At 41.3% G+C, this 20,341-nt stretch overlaps 1 protein-coding gene across 1 annotated transcript; it reads right to left on the minus strand.

Moving 5' to 3' along the window:
- Positions 1–15,539: 15,539 nt before the first annotated feature.
- On the minus strand, positions 15,540–20,115 carry LOC125626063 (uncharacterized). Its single transcript, XM_048828752.2, has 2 exons — positions 20,004–20,115; positions 15,540–16,715 (listed from the first exon to the last, which is right to left on the minus strand). The coding sequence occupies exons 1-2, from the start codon at positions 20,100–20,102 to the stop codon at positions 15,639–15,641; spliced, it is 1,176 nt and encodes a 391-aa protein (XP_048684709.1). The 5' UTR covers positions 20,103–20,115; the 3' UTR covers positions 15,540–15,638.
- Positions 20,116–20,341: the final 226 nt, after the last annotated feature.

The raw sequence follows: 20,341 nt of genomic DNA on the forward strand, positions 1-20,341 counted from the left end.
AATAACCTTTGTAGTGGTAATGAGAGTGGCCCATTTCAAACAGTTGATAAGAAGGTGTGAGAGTAATGTGACAAGACAGGCCCAACAAAGAAAGTAATAGAACACCACTAGCCATCACCTACAGCCCCCAACCAGAACCTCTCCAGCGCATCATCAAGGATCTACAACCTATCCTGAAGGACGATCCCTCACTCTCACAGAACTTGGGAGATAGGCCAGTCCTCGCTTACAGACAGCCCCCCCAACCTAAAACAAATACTCACCAGCAACTACACACCACACAACAGAAACACCAACCCCGGAACCAAACCCTGCAACAAACCCAGGTGCCAACTCTGTCCACATATCTATTCAAGGGACACCATCATAGGACCTAACCACATCATCCACACCATCAGAGGCTCGTTCACCTGCACATCTACCAATGTGATATATGTCATCATGTGCCAGCAATGCCCCTCTGCCATGTACATTGGCCAAACCGGACAGTCTCTACGCAAAAGAATAAATGGACAAAAATCTGACATCAGGAATTATAACATTCAAAAACCAGTAGGAGAACACTTCAGTCTCCCTGGGCACTCAATAACAGACCTAAAAGTGGCAATTCTTCAACAAAAAAACTTCAGACTCCAACGTGAAACTGCAGAACTGGAATTAGTTTGCAAACTGGACACCAACACATTAGGCCTGAATAAAGACTGGGAGTGGTCGGGTCATTACAAAACGTAAACCTAATTTCTCCCATACTCATTTCCCCCTACTGTTACGAAAGCTTATGCCCAAATAAATGTTAGTCTCTAAGGTACCACAAGGACTCCTCGTTGTTTTTGCTGATACAGACTAACACGGCTACCACTCTGAAACCACTCACCCATAACAATAGCAGACTGCCATTCTGCTATAATCCTAGTATCCTAAACCTTTTGGGCGGAATTGTATCAATTCAGCCAGACTAAGATCATGACTGTCACAGTACTGTCAACGCATTCCGTTCAATTGTGGATTCTTTAATAACCATAGTTTGGGCTCTCCAAAGCCATCTTACATAAGACTAGGGTTTGAAATAGCTCCATTGTAAGCTGCAGCATGAACAAACTGAACTGGATGCAGACTGTAGCAGCTCATCACAGAACTACTTCATTAAAATGGGGAAGGAGCAGCCTAGCATCCCAGTCACAAAAGCAGGAAGTACCTATACTAGAAAAAATAGAAGTAGTTGGTAGCCACTATAAGAATATGGGTCAGAAGACTGAGAAGTATATTATCGTGCTCAGGGTATTCCAGTCTCTTTAACAGTAAGGGAAAGTACAGTTCCATTTCCCTTTTCATTGTGTCAAATACGTACCTTATTTTATAAATAGATCATTTATAGCAGGGGTCTCAAACTCAAATGACCACGAGGGCCATATGAGGACTAGTACATTGGCCCGAGGGCTGCATCACTGACCCCGCCCCCCTGCTGCCCTGGCCCCGCCCCCACTCCACCCCTTCCATGAGCCCCCCCCGTGCCCCTGCCCCACCTCTTCCCAGCCCCCATTTCAACCCCTTCCCCAAAATCCCCACCCCAACTCTGTCCCCTCCCTGCCCCCAGGGGGAGCAGAAGGGGTGCAGGGTGCAGCAGGGGGCTCAGGGCAGGGGGTCGGGGTGCAGGAGGGGTGTGGGATGCCGCAGGGGGTTCAGCTGCAGGAGGGTTTCGGGGGGCAGGCTCTGGCCCAGCACGCACCAGGGGCAGGGCAAGCTCCCGTTCCACTCCGGGAAGCGGCCGGAACCTGGTGGGAGGGGGCACAGGGGTCTGTGTGTTGCCTGGCCGCGCCTCCAGGCACCGCCCCCCGCAGCTCCCATTGGCTGTGAACGGGGCCTGTGCGCGCCGGGCCACAGCCGCTCTAGGTAAACGCTGGGGGGGCTGCAGGGAGCTGGCGGGCCGCAGAAAATAACCCCGTGGGCCGTGTGTTTGAGACCCCTGATTTAGAGCCTTTTGGTGTTGCTGTATTTAGCTTTTCAGTAGTTTCCTTGCTGGATATCAACAGAAAAATAGACAAATCATGCATCAAGAAGAATCTCACACAATGATCCAGAATTATGGGCATTGTTCTGCTTCTTTTCTTTGCCACAGTGAAGTCATCATCCTCCAGAGCAACTTGTGCTATTTCTAGGCCATGACTCAGCCTAAAGCCAGACCAGGAGGGGTCTAGAAAGAACAGCAGATGCCAAGTGTTGCTGGAGTTAGTTTACTACCAATTTCTCAAGGATCTTGACCAGCAGAGAGATTCAAAACTAGATGGTAATTTAGCATCTAGTGTTGCTGGGTTTATTATGGAACAAGTCAGACTATTGTGTGTTTCAGGGTAGTAGGTTGAGTGCCCTCTCTAACTCCTCTAACGAGTTAAGTATTTGTGCCAGCCAAGGCACTCTCTGCTGGTTTTGATCAGCAAAGACAGGCATCGGTCCAAACTGCAGGTGGTATCATGACAACTGGCTGACACTCTAGGGATTAAACTGAAAGAGCCAGGTTCTGTAGCAGGAAACTGTAATAAACTTACATCCTCTGTGGATGGAGCACTGAAGGGAACATATAACACACACTGACTAATGGGTTACAGTGGCACAGGCTTCTTTCAGTGCTTCTGCTACTTCTGTCTGATGGCCAAGTTATGAGAACTAATAGAGTTTATCTCTTCCAAAGCTTTTTTTGTTATGATAGTGATTGGATATTGTAACACACACACTACTTGGGCCATTAGTGCACTTCTCAGATGATGGAACCCACTGCATTATCCTAGCTTATTCTTTACATTAAATGCAAAGCACGCATGGTGGCTCTATGGTGCATATCTTTAATATAGCTGACAAAAACAGTACCTGTCCAGCTAACACAGTATACGTAAGTGGAATTGTCCTGCAAATAAGGCATCATGAAACAAACAGAAGATGGAGAATTTTCTTTGCAGTGCCAACACATGCTTTCACCCCTTCTCAAGGCTGAGTTAAATTGGATAAGAAAAGTGACAAATACAGTGTATTGTAATTTTTTTTATATTTAAGGTCTGAAGTCTTGAGACTAAATCATATCTAACAGGATCAGCCCATTATATTTCAAGCATACTTGGAAAAATGAAAAGGTCAATACTGTTTACTGTAGATTCTTCCCTCTCCCTTTCCTGTTGCTGCGGGTATGGCACCTAATGTTCAGCCCATGGGGGCAAATTCTAATATAGTCCTGTGGATTTACTAGATTCCCAAGAATATATTGGCAAAATATAGCATCTTTAAAGGTGGCCTTTATAGTATGTCAGATCCAAACATAAAAGAATGAGAATGAAATCTTCTGGACATCTCATGCCTTATTTGGAGAGTAAATTTAAGAAGAGAAGCAAACTTTTATTTTTTTTTAATAAATTTGGAGTACTGGTGTCACAAAACCATTGCATACCAAACAATGTAGTACAAGAGCATCCAAGCTGTTACGTGAATGAGGTCTTTCAGGCATTGCACACTGCTCCACTTGTTCCCTAAAGTAGTCCTTTCTGGTAGCTAACCTCTCAGCTGGCGAGAACAGAGGAAGCTGGACCAAGTGCCATTTGTCTGTCAACTATACATATATATATATATATATATATATATATATATATATATACACTATCCCTTACAGATGTTCCTTTTTGTATTTTAAATTATGTACTCTTTATTACATCTAACAATATAGGAAAAGACCTGATATTTTTTTAAACTAAAGAAATCACAGCTTGATGACCTCAGATGTCAGCTGTTTGAGAATAATTTGCACCCTTTAGGAACCAGCTCTAACAAAAATTCAGTCCGAGCATTGGGAATCTATCACCACTAGCTTGTACATCCTCGAATCTTAACATAGCAAGAAAGAAGTCATCTACCTCTCCCCGCCCTACATCAAATAATGCTGAAGTGAAAGGGCAAGATAGAATATTTGCAGAATGTATCCTTTTCCTGTGCACTGGTTCACTAAAGAGAAATTTGTTAACTGTATGTTTATAAATACTGAGCTTTGTAAAGATAGAGTATTCTAGGAATAACACCAACAAAAGTTGGTCCAATAAAAGATATTATGTCACCCACTTTGTCCCTCTAATATCTTGGGATCCACACTGCTACAACTACACTGCATATTGCTGGCTTAGTTCACTTGCAAATGGAAGTGTTAGTACGGTACCAATTATGTGCATTTCGCCATGTGAAAACTGATCACTCCTTCTCTGGATTTGAGTTGTTCAAATATTACAGACAGAAGCAGATGCTATTTGCTTTACTGCTTTATTATGCTACGAATGCTGAGATTAATTAAATGAATTGGGCTAGAAATTGCAGAGCCTTCCAAAAGAAGTCATTTTAATCTATCATTTTGGATTCCTTACAAAAAGAAGATAGCTTAAGTATGGTAAATCTGTGATTTCTTCCGTGAAAGATATCAAAGCTACTTATTGGTTACACTTTTGTGTAGATGGTGCCCTCTAGTGCTTGTTCTTTTTACACAAAGGGTCTGATTCTCATTTACATTAAGGCCCCTTTACACTGACTTAGTGTAAATGAGAATCAGATCTTTGTAGTTTAAAAAACACAGTCCATAAATTATCATGATTAAAGAAATATATACATGTTTTGTCAGCTTTTAATGGGATTGTAAACTCAAGGATACCTCCATTTACTTATTTATTAAAATATAATATTTGTATTGTGGTAGCATCTAGAGGCCTCAGTAGTGTTTCGGGGGCCCCATTGTGCTAGGCACTGCACACACATACACACCAAAAAGGGCAGGCCTTGCTGCAAAAAGCTAGGTACCATCAAAAGCTCCATGTTGCAGTGACCCTTGCTGGCTGAAGTGCAAATGTGGGTCTTTCTTGTAATCTGCCTGTCAATGCCATTTAACACATCAGCCAGATGGGGTCACTCAAGATCAAGATAAAAAAGATCCCTACACAGCACTCAGACTCTGGTGAGAATACAATTTCTTGGAAAGGGACTTGAATTTCTGGATATCAGTTCTAGGTAGGAACCTGATTTGTGCCACAAAGCAAAACACAACATTGCTATGTATCTTGTATCTAAAATGATAAATACAGTAATTGTGGAATATATTTTCACCTTGATCTGTGAGATTTTATGCACATAATTACTATCCTCTTCATGCTACCTCACACTATTCCAGGAAATGTTTCTGTCTTTCAATAATAGAATATTCCTGGAATTTTCTTTGTACTGAAAATGTTCTGCTCTAAGATAGAAATTATGCAGAAATTTAAGCCTAAAGCTATGCAGAAATTTAGAACACAGGTGTATTAATGTTTTTCCCTCTCCAGTCCTGTTCAAGTAGCTACAACCAGACTGTTCAGACCTGTGACTCAAATGAGGAGTAACTCTAGAGGTCTGTAAAGAATAGAGAGGCTCTCTCTTTCAGGGAAAACCTCCGTTGTTAATTTATGTAACATGTTAATATTGGAGATTTCAGTAACAACAAGCCTTGTTACCTCTGGCAAAATACATCAACAGAGATGGAAATATCCTCATTATATGATAAGATAAAGCTTTGTTAATCTTAAGGAGCACATGCTTCAAAGAGAAAAAACCACAAACACATGAATTTATCTTTAACACCAAAATCTTGAAATGTTTCAGGACAGATGATCTAAAGCTCCAATCCTATGTTAACTTCAATGGGAGCACTGGATGTGCAGGAGATGCAAAATCACATCTTGAGTTAGGAATTAAAATAAAAATTCATCATAACTTGACAGCATATAAAAAAAATTAAGGTCTGGATCACCCTATATCAGTGGTTCCCAAGCTTTAACAACCTGTGAATCCCTTTAACTAAAATGTCAAGTCTCGCGAACCCCCTCCTAAAAATGAATATTTCCAGGGATTTTCTCCTTTACCTGAGTATAAATTATAAAAGCAGTGATCTTGGAAATATAAAATTTGTTTTTATTACATGCTTATTACACACTATTTATTATTAATTATTATTTATCATTACAGTATTTTTATTACATTATGAAAATGGCAACACTCTTCCAAGATCTCATTTTTGTAGCTTTTATCACTTTGAATAAGCCTGTTATAAGCAAGGCTCCTATGTTTCATCAAGGAGCATCAGATGTTAAACAGCATGAAGGGATTTAAGAAGCCAACCCAAAGAGTTTCTCCTACACAAGCATTCAGGTCTTGAGCAGTGCAGACAAACAATGCATGTTACAACAAAGCTTAAACTTGTTCTTCATAATAATTTTAAAAACAATACTAGCTGCCTATTTAATTTTAAGAACAGCAAAAAATATCTGCCTCCCTTTCCATTTCTTATAAGGAGTCCTGAAGTTTAAATCTCCTCAGTGTGATAGATATGTTTGCTTTGATCTGCGCAGCTCTTGGAAGTCCAGGGGCTCCAGGCTGCTGGCCCCATGCTGCCCGTGGTCCCTAGAGACAGCTCTGTCTGCCATTAGGGAATTTTTTCCCGGAAAACCCCTGTAACATTTCATGAACCCCCAGGGGTTCACAAACCCGTTTTGGAACCACTGCCATAGATGGATCAGCACAGGAAGAGGACCTCCTGTGTATGGATCCCACCTCCCTTATTATGCAAAAGGAGGATGGTTTCCCCTTCTGCAGCATGCCCTTCCCATGTATAAATGTACCTATGCAGCTCTTGATGATCCAGAGGATGGTAGAGCTGGTAGAGGCAGCACACTGTTGACTCATATCCAGCTTCTCGTCCACTGTAACCCCTAGGTCCTTTTCTGCAGAACTGCTGCCGAGCCATTTGGTCCCTAGTCTGTAGCTGTGCATTGGGTTCTTCCATCCTAAGTGCAAGACTCTACACTTGTCCTTGTTGAGCCTCATCAGATTTCTTTTGGCCCAATCCTCCAATTTGTCTAGGTCCCTCTGTATCCTATCCCTACCCTCCAGCGTATCTACCTCTCCTCCCAGTTTAGTGTCATCTGCAAATTTGCTGAGGGTGCAATCCACACCATCCTCCAGATCATTAATGAAGATATTGAACAAAACCGGCCCCAGGACCGACCCTTGGGGCACTCCACTCGATACCGGCTGCCAACTAGACATGGAGCCATTGATCACTACCCATTGAGCCCGACAATCTAGCCAGCTTTCTATCCACCTTATAGTCCATTCATCCAGCCCATACTTCTTTAACTTGCTGGCAAGAATACTGTGGGAGACCGTGTCAAAAGCTTTACTAAAGTCAAGGAACAACACGTCCACTGCTTTCCCCTCATCCACAGAGCCCGTTATCTCATCATAGAAGGCAATTAGATTAGTCAGGCATGACTTGCCCTTGGTGAATCCATGCTGACTGTTCCTGATCACTTTCCTCTCCTCTAAGTGCTTCCGAATTGATTCCTTGAGGACCTGCTCCATGATTTTTCCAGGGACTGAGGTGTGGCTGACTGGCCTGTAGTTCCCAGGATCCTCCTTCTTCCCTTTTTTAAAGATGGGCACTACATTAGCCTTTTTCCAGTCGTCTGGGACCTCCCCCGATCGCCATGAGTTTTCAAAGATAATGGCCAATGGCTCTGCAATCAGATCTGCCAACTCCTTTAGCACTCTCAGATGCAGCGCATCTGGCCCCATGGACTTGTGCTCGTCCAGCTTTTCTAAATAGTCCCAAACCACTTCTTTCTCCACAGAGGGCTGGTCACCTCCTACCCATGCTGTGCTGCCCAGTGCAGTAGTCTGGGAGCTGACCTTGTTCATGAAGACAGAGGCAAAAAAAGCACTGAGTACATTAGCTCTTTCCACATCCTCTGTCACTAGGTTGCCTCCCTCATTCAATAAGGGGCCCACACTTTCCTTGACTTTCTTCTTGTTGCTAACATACCTGAAGAAACCCTTCTTGTTACTCTTAACATCTCTTGCTAGCTGCAACTCCAGGTGTGATTTGGCCTTCCTGATTTCACTCCTGCATGCCCGAGCAATATTTTTATACTCTTCCCTGGTCATTTGTCCAATCTTCCACTTCCTGTAAGCTTCTTTTTTGTGTTTAAGATCAGCAAGGATTTGACTGTTAAGCCAAGCTGGTTGCCTACCATATTTACTATTCTTTCTACACATTGGGATGGTTTGTCCCTGTAACCTCAATAAGGATTCTTTAAAATACAGCCAGCTCTCCTGGACTCCTTTCCCCCTGTCATAAATATAAAGGGAATGGTAAACTCCTTTAAAATCCCTTTTGGCCAGAGGAAAAATCCTCTCACCTGTAAAGGGTTAAGAAGCTAAAGGTAACCTCGCTGGCACCTGACCAAAATGACCAATGAGGAGACAAGATACTTTCAAAAGCTGGGAGGAGGGAGAAAAACAAAGGGTCTGGGTCTGTCTGTATGCTGCTTTTGCCGGGGACAGAACAGGAATGGAGTCTTAGAACTTTTAATAAGTAATCTAGCTAGGTACGTGTTAGATTATGATTTCTTTAAATGGCTGAGAAAAGAACTGTGCTGAATAGGATGACTATTCCTGTCTGTGTGTCTTTTTTGTAACTTAAGGTTTTGCCTAGAGGGATTCTCTATGTTTTGAATCTAATTACCCTGTAAGGTATCTACCATCCTGATTTTACAGAGGTGATCCCTTTATTTCTATTAAAAGTCTTCTTGTGAGAAAACTGAATGCTTTTTCATTGTTTTAAGATCCAAGGGTTTGGGTCTGTGGTCACCTATGCAAATTGGTGAGGATTTTTACCAAACCTTCCCCAGGAAGTGGGGTGCAAGGGTTGGGAGGATTTTGGGGGGAAAGACGTGTCCAAACTACTTTTTTCAGTAAACCCAGTTAAAGTTTGGTGGTGGCAGTGGAAATCCAGGGGCAAAGGATAAAATTAATTTGTACCTTGGGGAAGTTTTAACCTAAGCTGGTGAAAGTAAGCTTAGGAGGTTTTCATGCAGGTCCCCACATCTGTACCCTAGAGTTCAGAGTGGGGAAGGAACCTTGACACCCCCTCATGTTCAATCACCTTGGCACCATGAGGGAGCCAAGCCTTCAGATGGAGAAGTTCTAAGTTCTAGGATGGAGAATCTGGCCTGTCTCCTCGGAGAGGAGGTGTGGAGTAGACAGCAGGGTGATCGGTGGACAGATCGCCATGCACAAGAGGTAAGGATACCATATGTGTTATGGACATGTTGGGGCTATGAGGATGACCCTGGCTCTTTCCACTTGTATCTTGTGGGGCACTCTAAATAGTAGGGGAAAGGGTGGGAAAGCATAGAGGAGGGGTGAATCCCATGTAATGAAGAAGGCGTCCACCAGAGATTGGTGACCTAGACCTGCTCTTGAGCAAAACTATGGGCATCTGGCCTTTTTGGGAGTAGCAAACAGATCTATATTTGGGAATTCCCAGTGATTGAATATGTGTTGTAGGAGTTTTGTGTTCATCTCCCACTCATGTTCTTGTGAGAACCCCCTGCTCACTGAGTCTGCCGTGGTGTTCAGGTGTCCAGATAGGTAAGTGGCAGAGATGTTGGATACACCAGTTCCACAATTTCAGAGCTTCTGTACATAGGGATTGGGACCTCGTTCTGCCCTGTCTGTTGATATAGAATATGCAGGCGAGGTTGTCCATCATTACTGTTATAGTCCTTTGTCTGATTACTGGTAGAAAGTGTCGGCATGCATTGCGGACTGCCCATAATTCTAGGAGGTTGATGTGCAATCCAGATTCTGAGGGGAACAACTTGCCCTGTACTGTGTGAGTCTGTAGATGTGCTCTCTTCAACCAAGTAGTGAGACGTCGGTCATCAGTATCAAGGACTGTGCTGGCTGGAGGATGGGGACTCTCATATATATATTTCGGGGTTGTGTCCACCAGTCTAATGAGTCCTTGATCTTAATCAATATTGAGAGCAGTTTGTTTAGCCTGTGTCTGTGGGATACATACACTGTGCGTAGCCATCCCTGAAAGCAGCAAATGTGTAATCTGGCGTGTTTCACCATGAATGTGGCCACTGCTATATGACCAAACAGCTGTAGACAAGTCCTGGCAGAGATTGATGGGCTAGTTCTCATGGTGGAAATGAGACTGGTTATTGCGGAAAATCCGTGAGCTGGGAAAAAGGCTTCGGCCTTTATAGCATCCAATAGATCCCCAATAAATTCAAGATGGTGTACTGGCAACAGTATCAATTTTTGTATGTTTATCTGGAGACCGATGGTGCCTGCTGCAGAGGAAAGGTATTGGGGCCAGGGTCTGAGGCTGGTCACAATGAGTTCTCCGTTAGTAAAAGTTTTAGCCTCAATTCACAGTCCTCTCTGGACTGAGCCTTCAATTTGAGGCAGTGGGTACACATTTGTGATATGTGCCCCTCAGCCAATCAGCATATGCACCGTGAGTGGCCATCACTCACTGAGATGTCCTCATGACAGCAGAACCACCTCTTAAACCTGGGGGATCTGGGCATAGCGCTGGGTAAGGAGAACTTCCTGGTAGGGAAGTGTGTAGAAAAGGAAACCTACACTAATTTAGAAGTAACAGGGAGGAAAGAGCCAAAGGAAAAAAATGTTTTATGAGGGGATAAAGGGAAGAAAAAAATTAAGGGAAACAGCTACTAACTAGGAAATAGTAATGAAAGCACTATTACTATTACTAATCAGTATTACTAAGGGAAGTAAAGACATATGCAGGGCTCTGCTAAGAATACTGTCCTAGACCAAGGTGGTTGAGAAGGAACTGAGGGTGTTTGGACTGTACAGCGCTATATAGATGCTGCTCATGTCACAAGATGGGGAGGAGTGCATGTATGGCACAACGGGTACTGCTACCAAAGAGCTCCGATTCCAGGCACAGGGACACTACCACACCTACAGCGCAGCACCCATAGGGACACTACTCAAAGAAGAAGATTCACAACCATGGACAGGAAGTTCCAGTAAGGCAAGAAACCATTCATGTTCCTTCTTTCTTGGCCCCCTTCCACAGGTTTTCTACACTGGGGAAATCTGGCCTAAGGTTTGATTAGAATAGGGGGAGATTTTCAAAGGCACAAGTGGGAGTTAGGTGCCCAACTTCTATTAACTTTCGGTGGAAGTTGGTGCCTACATGCCCTATATGCCTTTGAAAATCTCCCCTTTATTCTGTATTTTTGTGCATATTTTAAATAACTAAATCTCTTACTCACCAATCAGATAGCTATTGCTGTGTTTTAAGGCACAAGGGAAAGTGGGTAGACATCCTGCCAAACACCAGTTTCCACAGTATGAATCCGATGAAGTGAGCTGTAGCTCACGAAAGCTCATGCTCAAATAAATTGGTTAGTCTCTAAGGTGCCACAAGTACTCCTTTTCTTTTTGCGAATACAGACTAACACGGCTGTTACTCTGAAACCTGCCAAACACCTTGTTATACAGAATATGGCTCTTTGTGATATGCAATTAAAAATAATTGAAAGTACTAAACTGGAAATTACTATCACATAACTGGAGTCTTGATATTAGGAACTGATTTCACAGCACTTAAACTCCTTTAGAAAAAAACAATACATTTTCTTGGCATTTGACTTCTGGTTAACACTGTGTAATGTGATCACTGTAACAGTATTACAGTCCAATCCTGCACTCCTTAGAGAAGGAAAGCTGAATTTGACTTCAATGAAACTTTTCCCTGTGTGAAAAATTCAGGATTGGGCCTTTAATAACAATTTACACTATTAAGCAACATATGTAATAATATCAGCTGTCAAAGAGGTGTGGTTTAATGATGGGAACAGAGGCCTGGGGCCAGGACTTTCTGATTTCCAATCCCTGCCTTGATAATTACTTCTACTGTGGCTTTCTGTAAATCTTCTCATCCACTTGGGCAAGTCTACTTAATATTTCCCTTCTGTAAAATAATGTTTGCAATGTTTATTGACCTACGTATTACGAGGGTTGATGTTTATAAAGCATTCTGAACAAGAAAAATATTTATTATTATACCATCCTGCCCACCATCTTGCATGCAGAACTTTTCTTCAACTTAGTGATGGGTTTTGCATAAAAATCAATGGCAAGATATTCCCCCTAGTTACATTTTTTCATTTGCCACTCTATTTTCTTAACTGTACTAAAACAGAGAAACTTTACATATGAATGTTTTATAAATAGCAGATGGTCGGCTTTTGCAACCAATACAATAAAATATTTTCTGAAGGATAATAAAAGACATTTTAATATAAATGTACAGTAGAAAATACAATATAAGATATAAAGAATTATTTTACAAGGAACATGCAAGATAAAAGGTACACTGAAATAAACAAGGGAAATATGAAAGTTTGTACATAATATAGAATATCTATTTTAACACTGCTAAAGAAAATACAGGGCAGGGTGGACAGGCCAGGAGCAGGACACAAATATTGTACCTTTCTGCACCCAGTGAAGCTCCAATGGAATTTCAAGAGGAAACTGTGGCCAGTGTGGGTCTGTAGTAGAGATGCCCCAATAAAGTTGGCAGCCGGTGTCAAGTGGAGTGCCCCAGGGGTCGGTCCTGGGGCTGGTTTTGTTCAATATCTTCATAAATGATCTGGAGGATGGTGTGGATTGCACTCTCAGCAAATTTGTGGATGATACTAAACTGGGAGGAGTGGTAGATACGCTGGAGGGCAGGGATAGGATACAGAGGGACCTAGACAAATTGGAGGATTGGGCCAAAAGAAATCTGATGAGGTTCAATAAGGATAAGTGCAGGGTCCTGCACTTAGGACGGAAGAACCCAATGCACAGCTACAGACTAGGGACCGAATGGCTAGGCAGCAGTTCTGCGGAAAAGGACCTAGGGGTGACAGTGGACGAGAAGCTGGATATGAGTCAGCAGTGTGTCCTTGTTGCCAAGAAGGCCAATGGCATTTTGGGATGTATAAGTAGGGGCATAGCGAGCAGATCGAGGGACGTGATCGTTCCCCTCTATTCGACATTGGTGAGGCCTCATCTGGAGTACTGTGTCCAGTTTTGGGCCCCACACTACAAGAAGGATGTGGATAAACTGGAGAGAGTCCAGCGAAGGGCAACAAAAATGATTAGGGGTCTGGAACACATGAGTTATGAGGAGAGGCTGAGGGAGCTGGGATTGTTTAGCCTGCAGAAGAGAAGAATGAGGGGGGATTTGATAGCTGCTTTCAACTACCTGAGAGGTGGTTCCAGAGAGGATGGTTCTAGACTATTCTCAGTGGTAGAAGAGGACAGGACAAGGAGTAATGGTCTCAAGTTGCAGTGGGGGAGGTTTAGGCTGGATATTAGGAAAAACTTTTTCACTAGAAGGGTGGTGAAACACTGGAATGCGTTACCTAGGGAGGTGGTAGAATCTCCTTCCTTAGAAGTTTTTAAGGTCAGGCTTGACAAAGCCCTGGCTGGGATGATTTAATTGGGGATTGGTCCTGCTTTGAGCAGGGGGTTGGACTAGATGACCTCCTGAGGTCCCTTCCAACCCTGATATTCTATGATTCTATGACTCTAAGCCACACTATGAGGGGAGCTGCTGAGAGTACGGGCTCATAGGCATTGGGCCTCTGAACGGATGATCAGGGCCTATCACTAATTCTCCGGGAACCACTAGCTTTGTGCACTGAGTCCATAGTCTCCCCAGCCCCTCCACACAAATAGTGATACCCCACAACGGGATCTTCATGGAGATTACTGCCTCAGAGCCACATCATGGTTCGACCCTGACCTTTAACACAGTTTATATCAGTAGTATAGAGTGTCCCGTAGAGTGTATGACATATGCACTAAAAGATTAAATTAATTCTAATTAGCTAACTATGAAAGCTCCAAGTCTGAAACTAGTCTAAGGTTAGTCACAATACATTTCTTGTTATATATGCTATAGTTTTATCCTCTAAAGCAGAATTTTTAAAAAGGAAGAAGAAAATGGGGGAAAACCCAAAGAAAGTCATTCCAGCACAGATCTTTACAACTCAGACTGGCCTGATAGGTTAGTGTTAAAAGGCTATATTACATTGGATAGTGTTTTCAACAAAGACCAGTAACTGCTCTGTGATATCAAGTTCTCAGCATGTTGGTAAGATGATTCATTAAAGTTGAATTCCATTCAACACTATCTTTGGAAGAAAATTTGAATGAATAGTCAGTGTATGACCCATCATTTTTTAAAGTGGCCCATCCACTGAGGACTAATTGACCCTCTTGATTTCAAGAATTAACATTGTGCATGTGATTGTGTACTTTGACTTAATATAGTATTATTTCACTATGCTAATATTAAGAGTAATTATTTCATTTATTGCCCCTTGAAGTTTAGCATTAATGTAAAAGTGTATTCCAGCCAAAATCAACCCCAGACACAGTTCCTTCTGACAGTCTATTTCTAGACAAGATGGGAATAATTTGCAGAGGGGCTATGAGTGGAAGGCATGACCACATCAGTAAGAATATGTGGATAGACATCTCAATCATATCCCCTGACTATTAGATCACACCATATATAAAGCCCCTTCAGCAGCTCTAGTCATGGAAAGTCTGTGGGGAAACCACTTTCTGACTGTGACTGTAAGAGACCAGAATAAGTACAGCCAACTTTTGCCCTGTGCTCCTATTGCTGGCTGTGGGTTTTCTGGAGGCTGGCTATTTTGCAGTGCCAGAATTTGGCCCACTGACCTGTGTAGAAGTTACAAAGACAAAAAGAAAGTCAAGCATATGCCAGTGAAAATATTGGAATAGAGACCAAAGGGCAATCAACCCTTTTAGAGTCTGCACTTATGCAATGTTATTTTAATGGACTTGCTTACTGTTTATCCAAAGTAACTTCAGCTACTGTATATGCTTGATATAACAAACTCATGTGAATGAACATAGAGAATCAATATATTTGAAAATGAATTTAAAAGTCTAGCTAAACAAAGCCATATTTCAATAAAGTACCACTAAATACTAACAAACTTCTAATATTTTATTTTGGTGGTAAAATACTTGAATTCACTTTGGCTGAATAACATTAGCTTGAAGAATTTTTATTAAACAAACTAATGATTTTTTCTAGAAAAAGAAAAAGTTCAAATCCACGTCTTTTTCAAAGTTTCTTTTCATTCTCTCCAAGAGTCTGAAACTGAGATGAAGATATTTTTATAAAGCTTAACTATGCTTTTTTCCTCCCAATTTGCAATATGAGAATTTCTTTCACCTCAACACTTTTAGATTTTAGTCAATGTTTCACAGGAATTTTTTTTTATTCCTGAATTTTTTAAATTGAGGCATGTTAAGGAGTTTCTGAGGGGATTTTGGCAGAAGTTTTGGTCAAATGTTCAACATTTTCCTGTGCCTGCTTCAGCATCTGCTGTAGTAAAATCCTAATGAATATCTTTAAATATTCTCGTAGCAGTTCATGCATGTGGCCAAGTTGCATTTGTTTTGATCTGCTGTTAGGATTGTTTGGTATGTGTTTTACTGTTTCTGACAGCTTCAAATGAGTAACTAGGCTAGCAGTGTTTGTTTCTTTTCTCTGCCAATTACTTGTCTTCTGTCTCTTAAAATGAGTTGACATCATTTTGGTACTTCCAAATTTGCTGTGAATTGTGGATTTTCTAGTAATCAATCCTACATTTACTATTTTGTGGTGAATTTTAGAAACTGATTTTTTTCATCTGTTTATCTTTTAAACCTTCGAATAAAAGCTATAATTTTGTGCCTCTAGGTCTTTCTGCCATTCCCTTTTCTATTTTCTTTATCTGCTTTACTGTTTCTTTATTCCCTTTGGTTTTTAAAACACTATTCTGTTCATTTGTTTTAAATGTCTTGAGTCTGAATTTATGCTCGGAATTATGCTTTATTTTTTTAAAAGAAACAGAATGAGGAGTTTTCCAAGAGTTCATGTGTGACATCTTTCTTTTCTTTTCAGCTCTTCCCATATGTTTTGGGAAGGACAGTATTCCTGGAGGCTGAGCAGTACTTTTTGATAATATTAGAATTTTCATGTTTGGTTTTTGTGTTCCTATGGGAACATGAGACTTATTTGGGGATTTTTTTATTTTAAGACTAATATCAATTCCTGTAACTTTTTCATTATCAACTGTTCTGTGTCTTGCAAAGTATTTAAGAAAATCACCAAATTTCTGCAAGAAATTATTCAAAGATGTTTCTCTTGTATTTCTTCTAAAACCAATTAGGTTTCTCCTTAGTCTTTTTGATAATTTACTCTGAACAGTAACTGGTGTAACATAAACTGACAAATAATTGGATGAGTTATCGTGAACTACTGGATTTTTAAAATCCTTTACTCTTTTCTGTATGTGTATTTCTCTTTTTCTTCTTTCCTTCAGTACTAACGTTTGCTCCTTCTTGGCATTACTTATTGAGTTCTTTTTTCTCCAGTTAGCTTTTCTGTTCTTAATATTTTTAGTATATTTTAACGTTTTTTGGTTTTTGGCTTTTCCAGCACCGGGATATAATCTTCTGACACATTTATGAGTTTGTTTCTGATTTCTAAACTTTATATTCCTAACTTGTTCCTGCATTTTGCCTTTACTGGTCTGTTTGTTTTTTATCATACATATTTGTGTTTTATTGTATTTTCTGGAAATCCAGCTGTCATTTCTTGTGACCCTTAGTATTGATTTTGTGAAAATAAATCTTTTTCTCCTTTTTTCCAAAAGTATTCTTCTCCTTTTTTCAGAAGCCCACCTAATCTTCTGTGAAACATCAGCGTCTACATAAATATTTCGCTTTTTCTGAGCAATGATCTCCTGAAGATTCTAAAAAAGAAAAAATATATAATAAATTTTAGTATGCTCCATAGTGCACATGTGTGTGTAATTTAGATAGCGGATCTATCTATCTACTGCAAGTCATAGACTACCTACTAACATTTGTAAAGTACCTAGGAATTGTCATACTGGACTGTTCCATCTAGTCCAGTATCCTGTCTTTGACAGTGGTTGTTACCAGATGCTTCAGAGAAATGAACAAGAAATCCCACAATGAACAGTTTGGAATAACTGTGGAAGGTTAGGAATAACAGGAGAGGCAGCTTCCTGACATCCATAAATTAGTGGTCAGTTTATAATCTGAAGCATGAAGGTTTATAATCATACCAAAAAAATCTTAACTTATGTAACTGTAGATGTTCTCATTATTCACGTAAATGTCCCTATTCCTTTTTTGAATCCTGCTATACTCTTAGCCACAATGATAGCTTGTGGTAATGAGTACCACAGCTTAATTATGCTTTTTTGTTTTGTTTTTGTTAAGGTAAATTCCCGTACAAACATACGATTGCCTCGTTTCTGAAGTGTTTTGGGGTTTTTTTTGTTCAAATGCTTTAAGAAAACATATAATGTTGATTTAAAAATGCAAGGGGAGGCCTATCTTAATCAAATAAGCAGTCTGCAAGCTACAGACCAAATTTAATATATACATACTGATTCTTCACATTGATGGTTGTGTAGTCATTTATACATAGAATCATAGAATATCAGGGTTGGAAGGGACCCCTGAAGGTCATCTAGTCCAACCCCCTGCTCAAAGCAGGACCAATTCCCAGTTAAATCATCCCAGCCAGGGCTTTGTCAAGCCTGACCTTAAAAACCTCTAAGGAAGGAGATTCTACCACCTCCCTAGGTAATGCATTCCAGTGTTTCACCACCCTCTTAGTGAAAAAGTTTTTCCTAATAGCCAATCTAAACCTCCCCCACTGCAACTTCAGACCATTACTCCTCGTTCTGTCATCTGCTACCATTGAGAACAGTCTAGAGCCATCCTCTTTGGAACCCCCTTTCAGGTAGTTGAAAGCACCTATCAAATCCCCCCTCATTCTTCTCTTCTGCAGGCTAAACAATCCCAGCTCCCTCAGCCTCTCCTCATAACTCATGTGTTCCAGACCCCTAATCATTTTTGTTGCCCTTCGCTGGACTCTCTCCAATTTATCCACATCCTTCTTGTAGTGTGGGGCCCAAAACTGGACACAGTACTCCAGATGAGGCCTCACCAATGTCGAATAGAGGGGAACGATCACGTCCCTCGATCTGCTCGCTATGCCCCTACTTATACATCCCAAAATGCCATTGGCCTTCTTGGCAACAAGGGCACACTGCTGACTCATATCCAGCTTCTCGTCCACTGTCACCCCTAGGTCCTTTTCCGCAGAACTGCTGCCTAGCCATTCGGTCCCTAGTCTGTAGCGGTGCATTGGATTCTTCCATCCTAAGTGCAGGACCCTGCACTTATCCTTATTGAACCTCATCAGATTTCTTTTGGCCCAATCCTCCAATTTGTCTAGGTCCTTCTGTATCCTATCCCTCCCCTCCAGCGTATCTACCACTCCTCCCAGTTTAGTATCATCCGCAAATTTGCTGAGAGTGCAATCCACACCATCCTCCAGATCATTTATGAAGATATTAAACAAAACCGGCCCCAGGACCGACCCTTGGGGCACTCCACTTGATACCGGCTGCCAACTAGACATGGAGCCATTGATCACTACCCGTTGAGCCCGACAATCTAGCCAGCTTTCTACCCACCTTATAGTGCATTCATCCAGCCCATACTTCCTTAACTTGCTGTGCTTAACATGTGCAATTTGAATATAAAATATCACCAAAATCAGAGTGGCAGCATTTTACACCTTACTTTCATTCAATTTGCACATTTTAAATGACTACACAAGATACAAGGAAGTGGAGAATCAGACCTTGTCTACACTGAGAATTTATCCTGGTTGCAGCAATCATTAGTCAGCTATCAGCGCAGTTGCACTGTTGCAAACCCTGACTCCAGACAAGGAAAGCTATGATTTATACCAGTGGCACATACTCCTACCTGAAACTGAGGGGAAGCTCCTCTAGTACACATAGGAGTTTTCCTTATCTACAATTGAGGTTTATATTAGTTCAGCTATAATAGATGGTCATTGATTAGGAATTTGCTCTGATTCCAACAGGGCAAGTAAGGTCCTCAGGCCCTTAAGCCCATAAATTTATAAACTCATAGACTTTAAGGTCAGAAGAGACCATTGTGATCATGTCTAACCTCCTGCACATTGTAGGTCAAAAAACCTCACCCAGAGAATCTCCATCTTATATTATTACAACAAGTAACTCTTTAATAGACATTTTTTTATACCTCATTTGGAGGGTGGGACTGCTATTGTACTAAAATAAATTAAAATAATTTAATTAAGAATAGGTTGCTTACAGAAGTATTCTTGTATATTTATTATTTATATAGAGAGATTTATTGTGCAACCAATAATATATGTACACTATTCATCCCTTATTATAGATGATGTAATTCATTTGTCACAAATTTATGGGGCTTAGTTGCATTTTTAATGTTACTAGGTTTAAGTAATACTTGCATTGTTTTTACAAATTTGCAACACAAAATAGAGAAGCACAAAAGTTGAATAGCCACTTAAGTTCCAAACACAGGGGTCTCTATTGTATCTGAAGCTTTGGATTTATGTGCAGATCTTCTAATAGTGTTCTGCGTGCAAATCCTCTAAACAGAGATACCAGCGGAAGAATGGATTTAAGAAAATTTACTGGTTTATTTTTTAAAAACACAAATTCTAAATAAAAAACAATGGTGGTGGGCCCCAAATCTTCTATTAAAGGCATGTTTCCAGGCATGGGGAGGCTATCCCTGCAGCCCTGCCCCATCCGCATGAGACCCCGCTCTCTGCGGCAAGAGCCTTGAGCCCTCTGGCCCTCCCCTCTCCCCCTGCGGCCAGAGAAGCCCTGGGCCAGCTGGAACCCCAAGCCACCCTTCCCCACCCCCACCACCAGAGGATCCCCAGGCCGGCCTGAGCAGCTACAGCCCCGGACTGGGCCGAGGAGCCCCACTCCAGTGTCCTGCGGCAGTGGCTTCCTGGCCTGTTATACCCACCGCCCATGGCCTATACCTCCCTACTCACACACCCTTAACCCTCATCTGCACAAAATGGGGGAAATCAGCCACAATGTATCCTCTATGCTTGGTCCAAGTAATGGAATGATCAGTCTTTACATTGTATTCGGTAATTGTATCTAACTTTCCATTCTTACCTTCAAAGGTAACTGTTTCCTAGGTATTACTTCCGTCGGTTCCAAATCTCCCAGAATCTTTGACATCATTTCATTAACTTCTTCATTGCTCTGGTGCATATGTGATGTCAATAATTCCCCCTCTATTGAAATAAGTTATCATAAAAAAAAAACCTGTCATAGGGATGACCTAAACATATCAAACAAACAATAGCTTGAGTATACATTCATTTTTGGAAATTATTTGATAAAGTATATTTGTTTAGAATACTTCTGAACATTTCATATGTTTTAAAATGGAGGACTCTGCCTGGACATTACAAAGGGGTTCAGAATCATGCAGAGTCAATTAGGTACCT

This window comes from Caretta caretta, chromosome 24 (genome assembly GCF_965140235.1).
Source record: "Caretta caretta isolate rCarCar2 chromosome 24, rCarCar1.hap1, whole genome shotgun sequence".
NCBI classification, from domain to species: Eukaryota; Metazoa; Chordata; order Testudines; family Cheloniidae; genus Caretta; species Caretta caretta.

Bases quoted from the DNA above. Each gene is read 5' to 3' on its own strand.
- LOC125626063 (XM_048828752.2), bottom strand. From the start codon at position 20,102: ATGCACCAGAGCAATGAAGAAGTTAATGAAATGATGTCAAAGATTCTG. The intron at 16,716-20,003 runs GTAAGAATGGAA...TTTCTTTTTTAG, and splicing joins GGAAACAGTTACCTTTGAAG to AATCTTCAGGAGATCATTGC.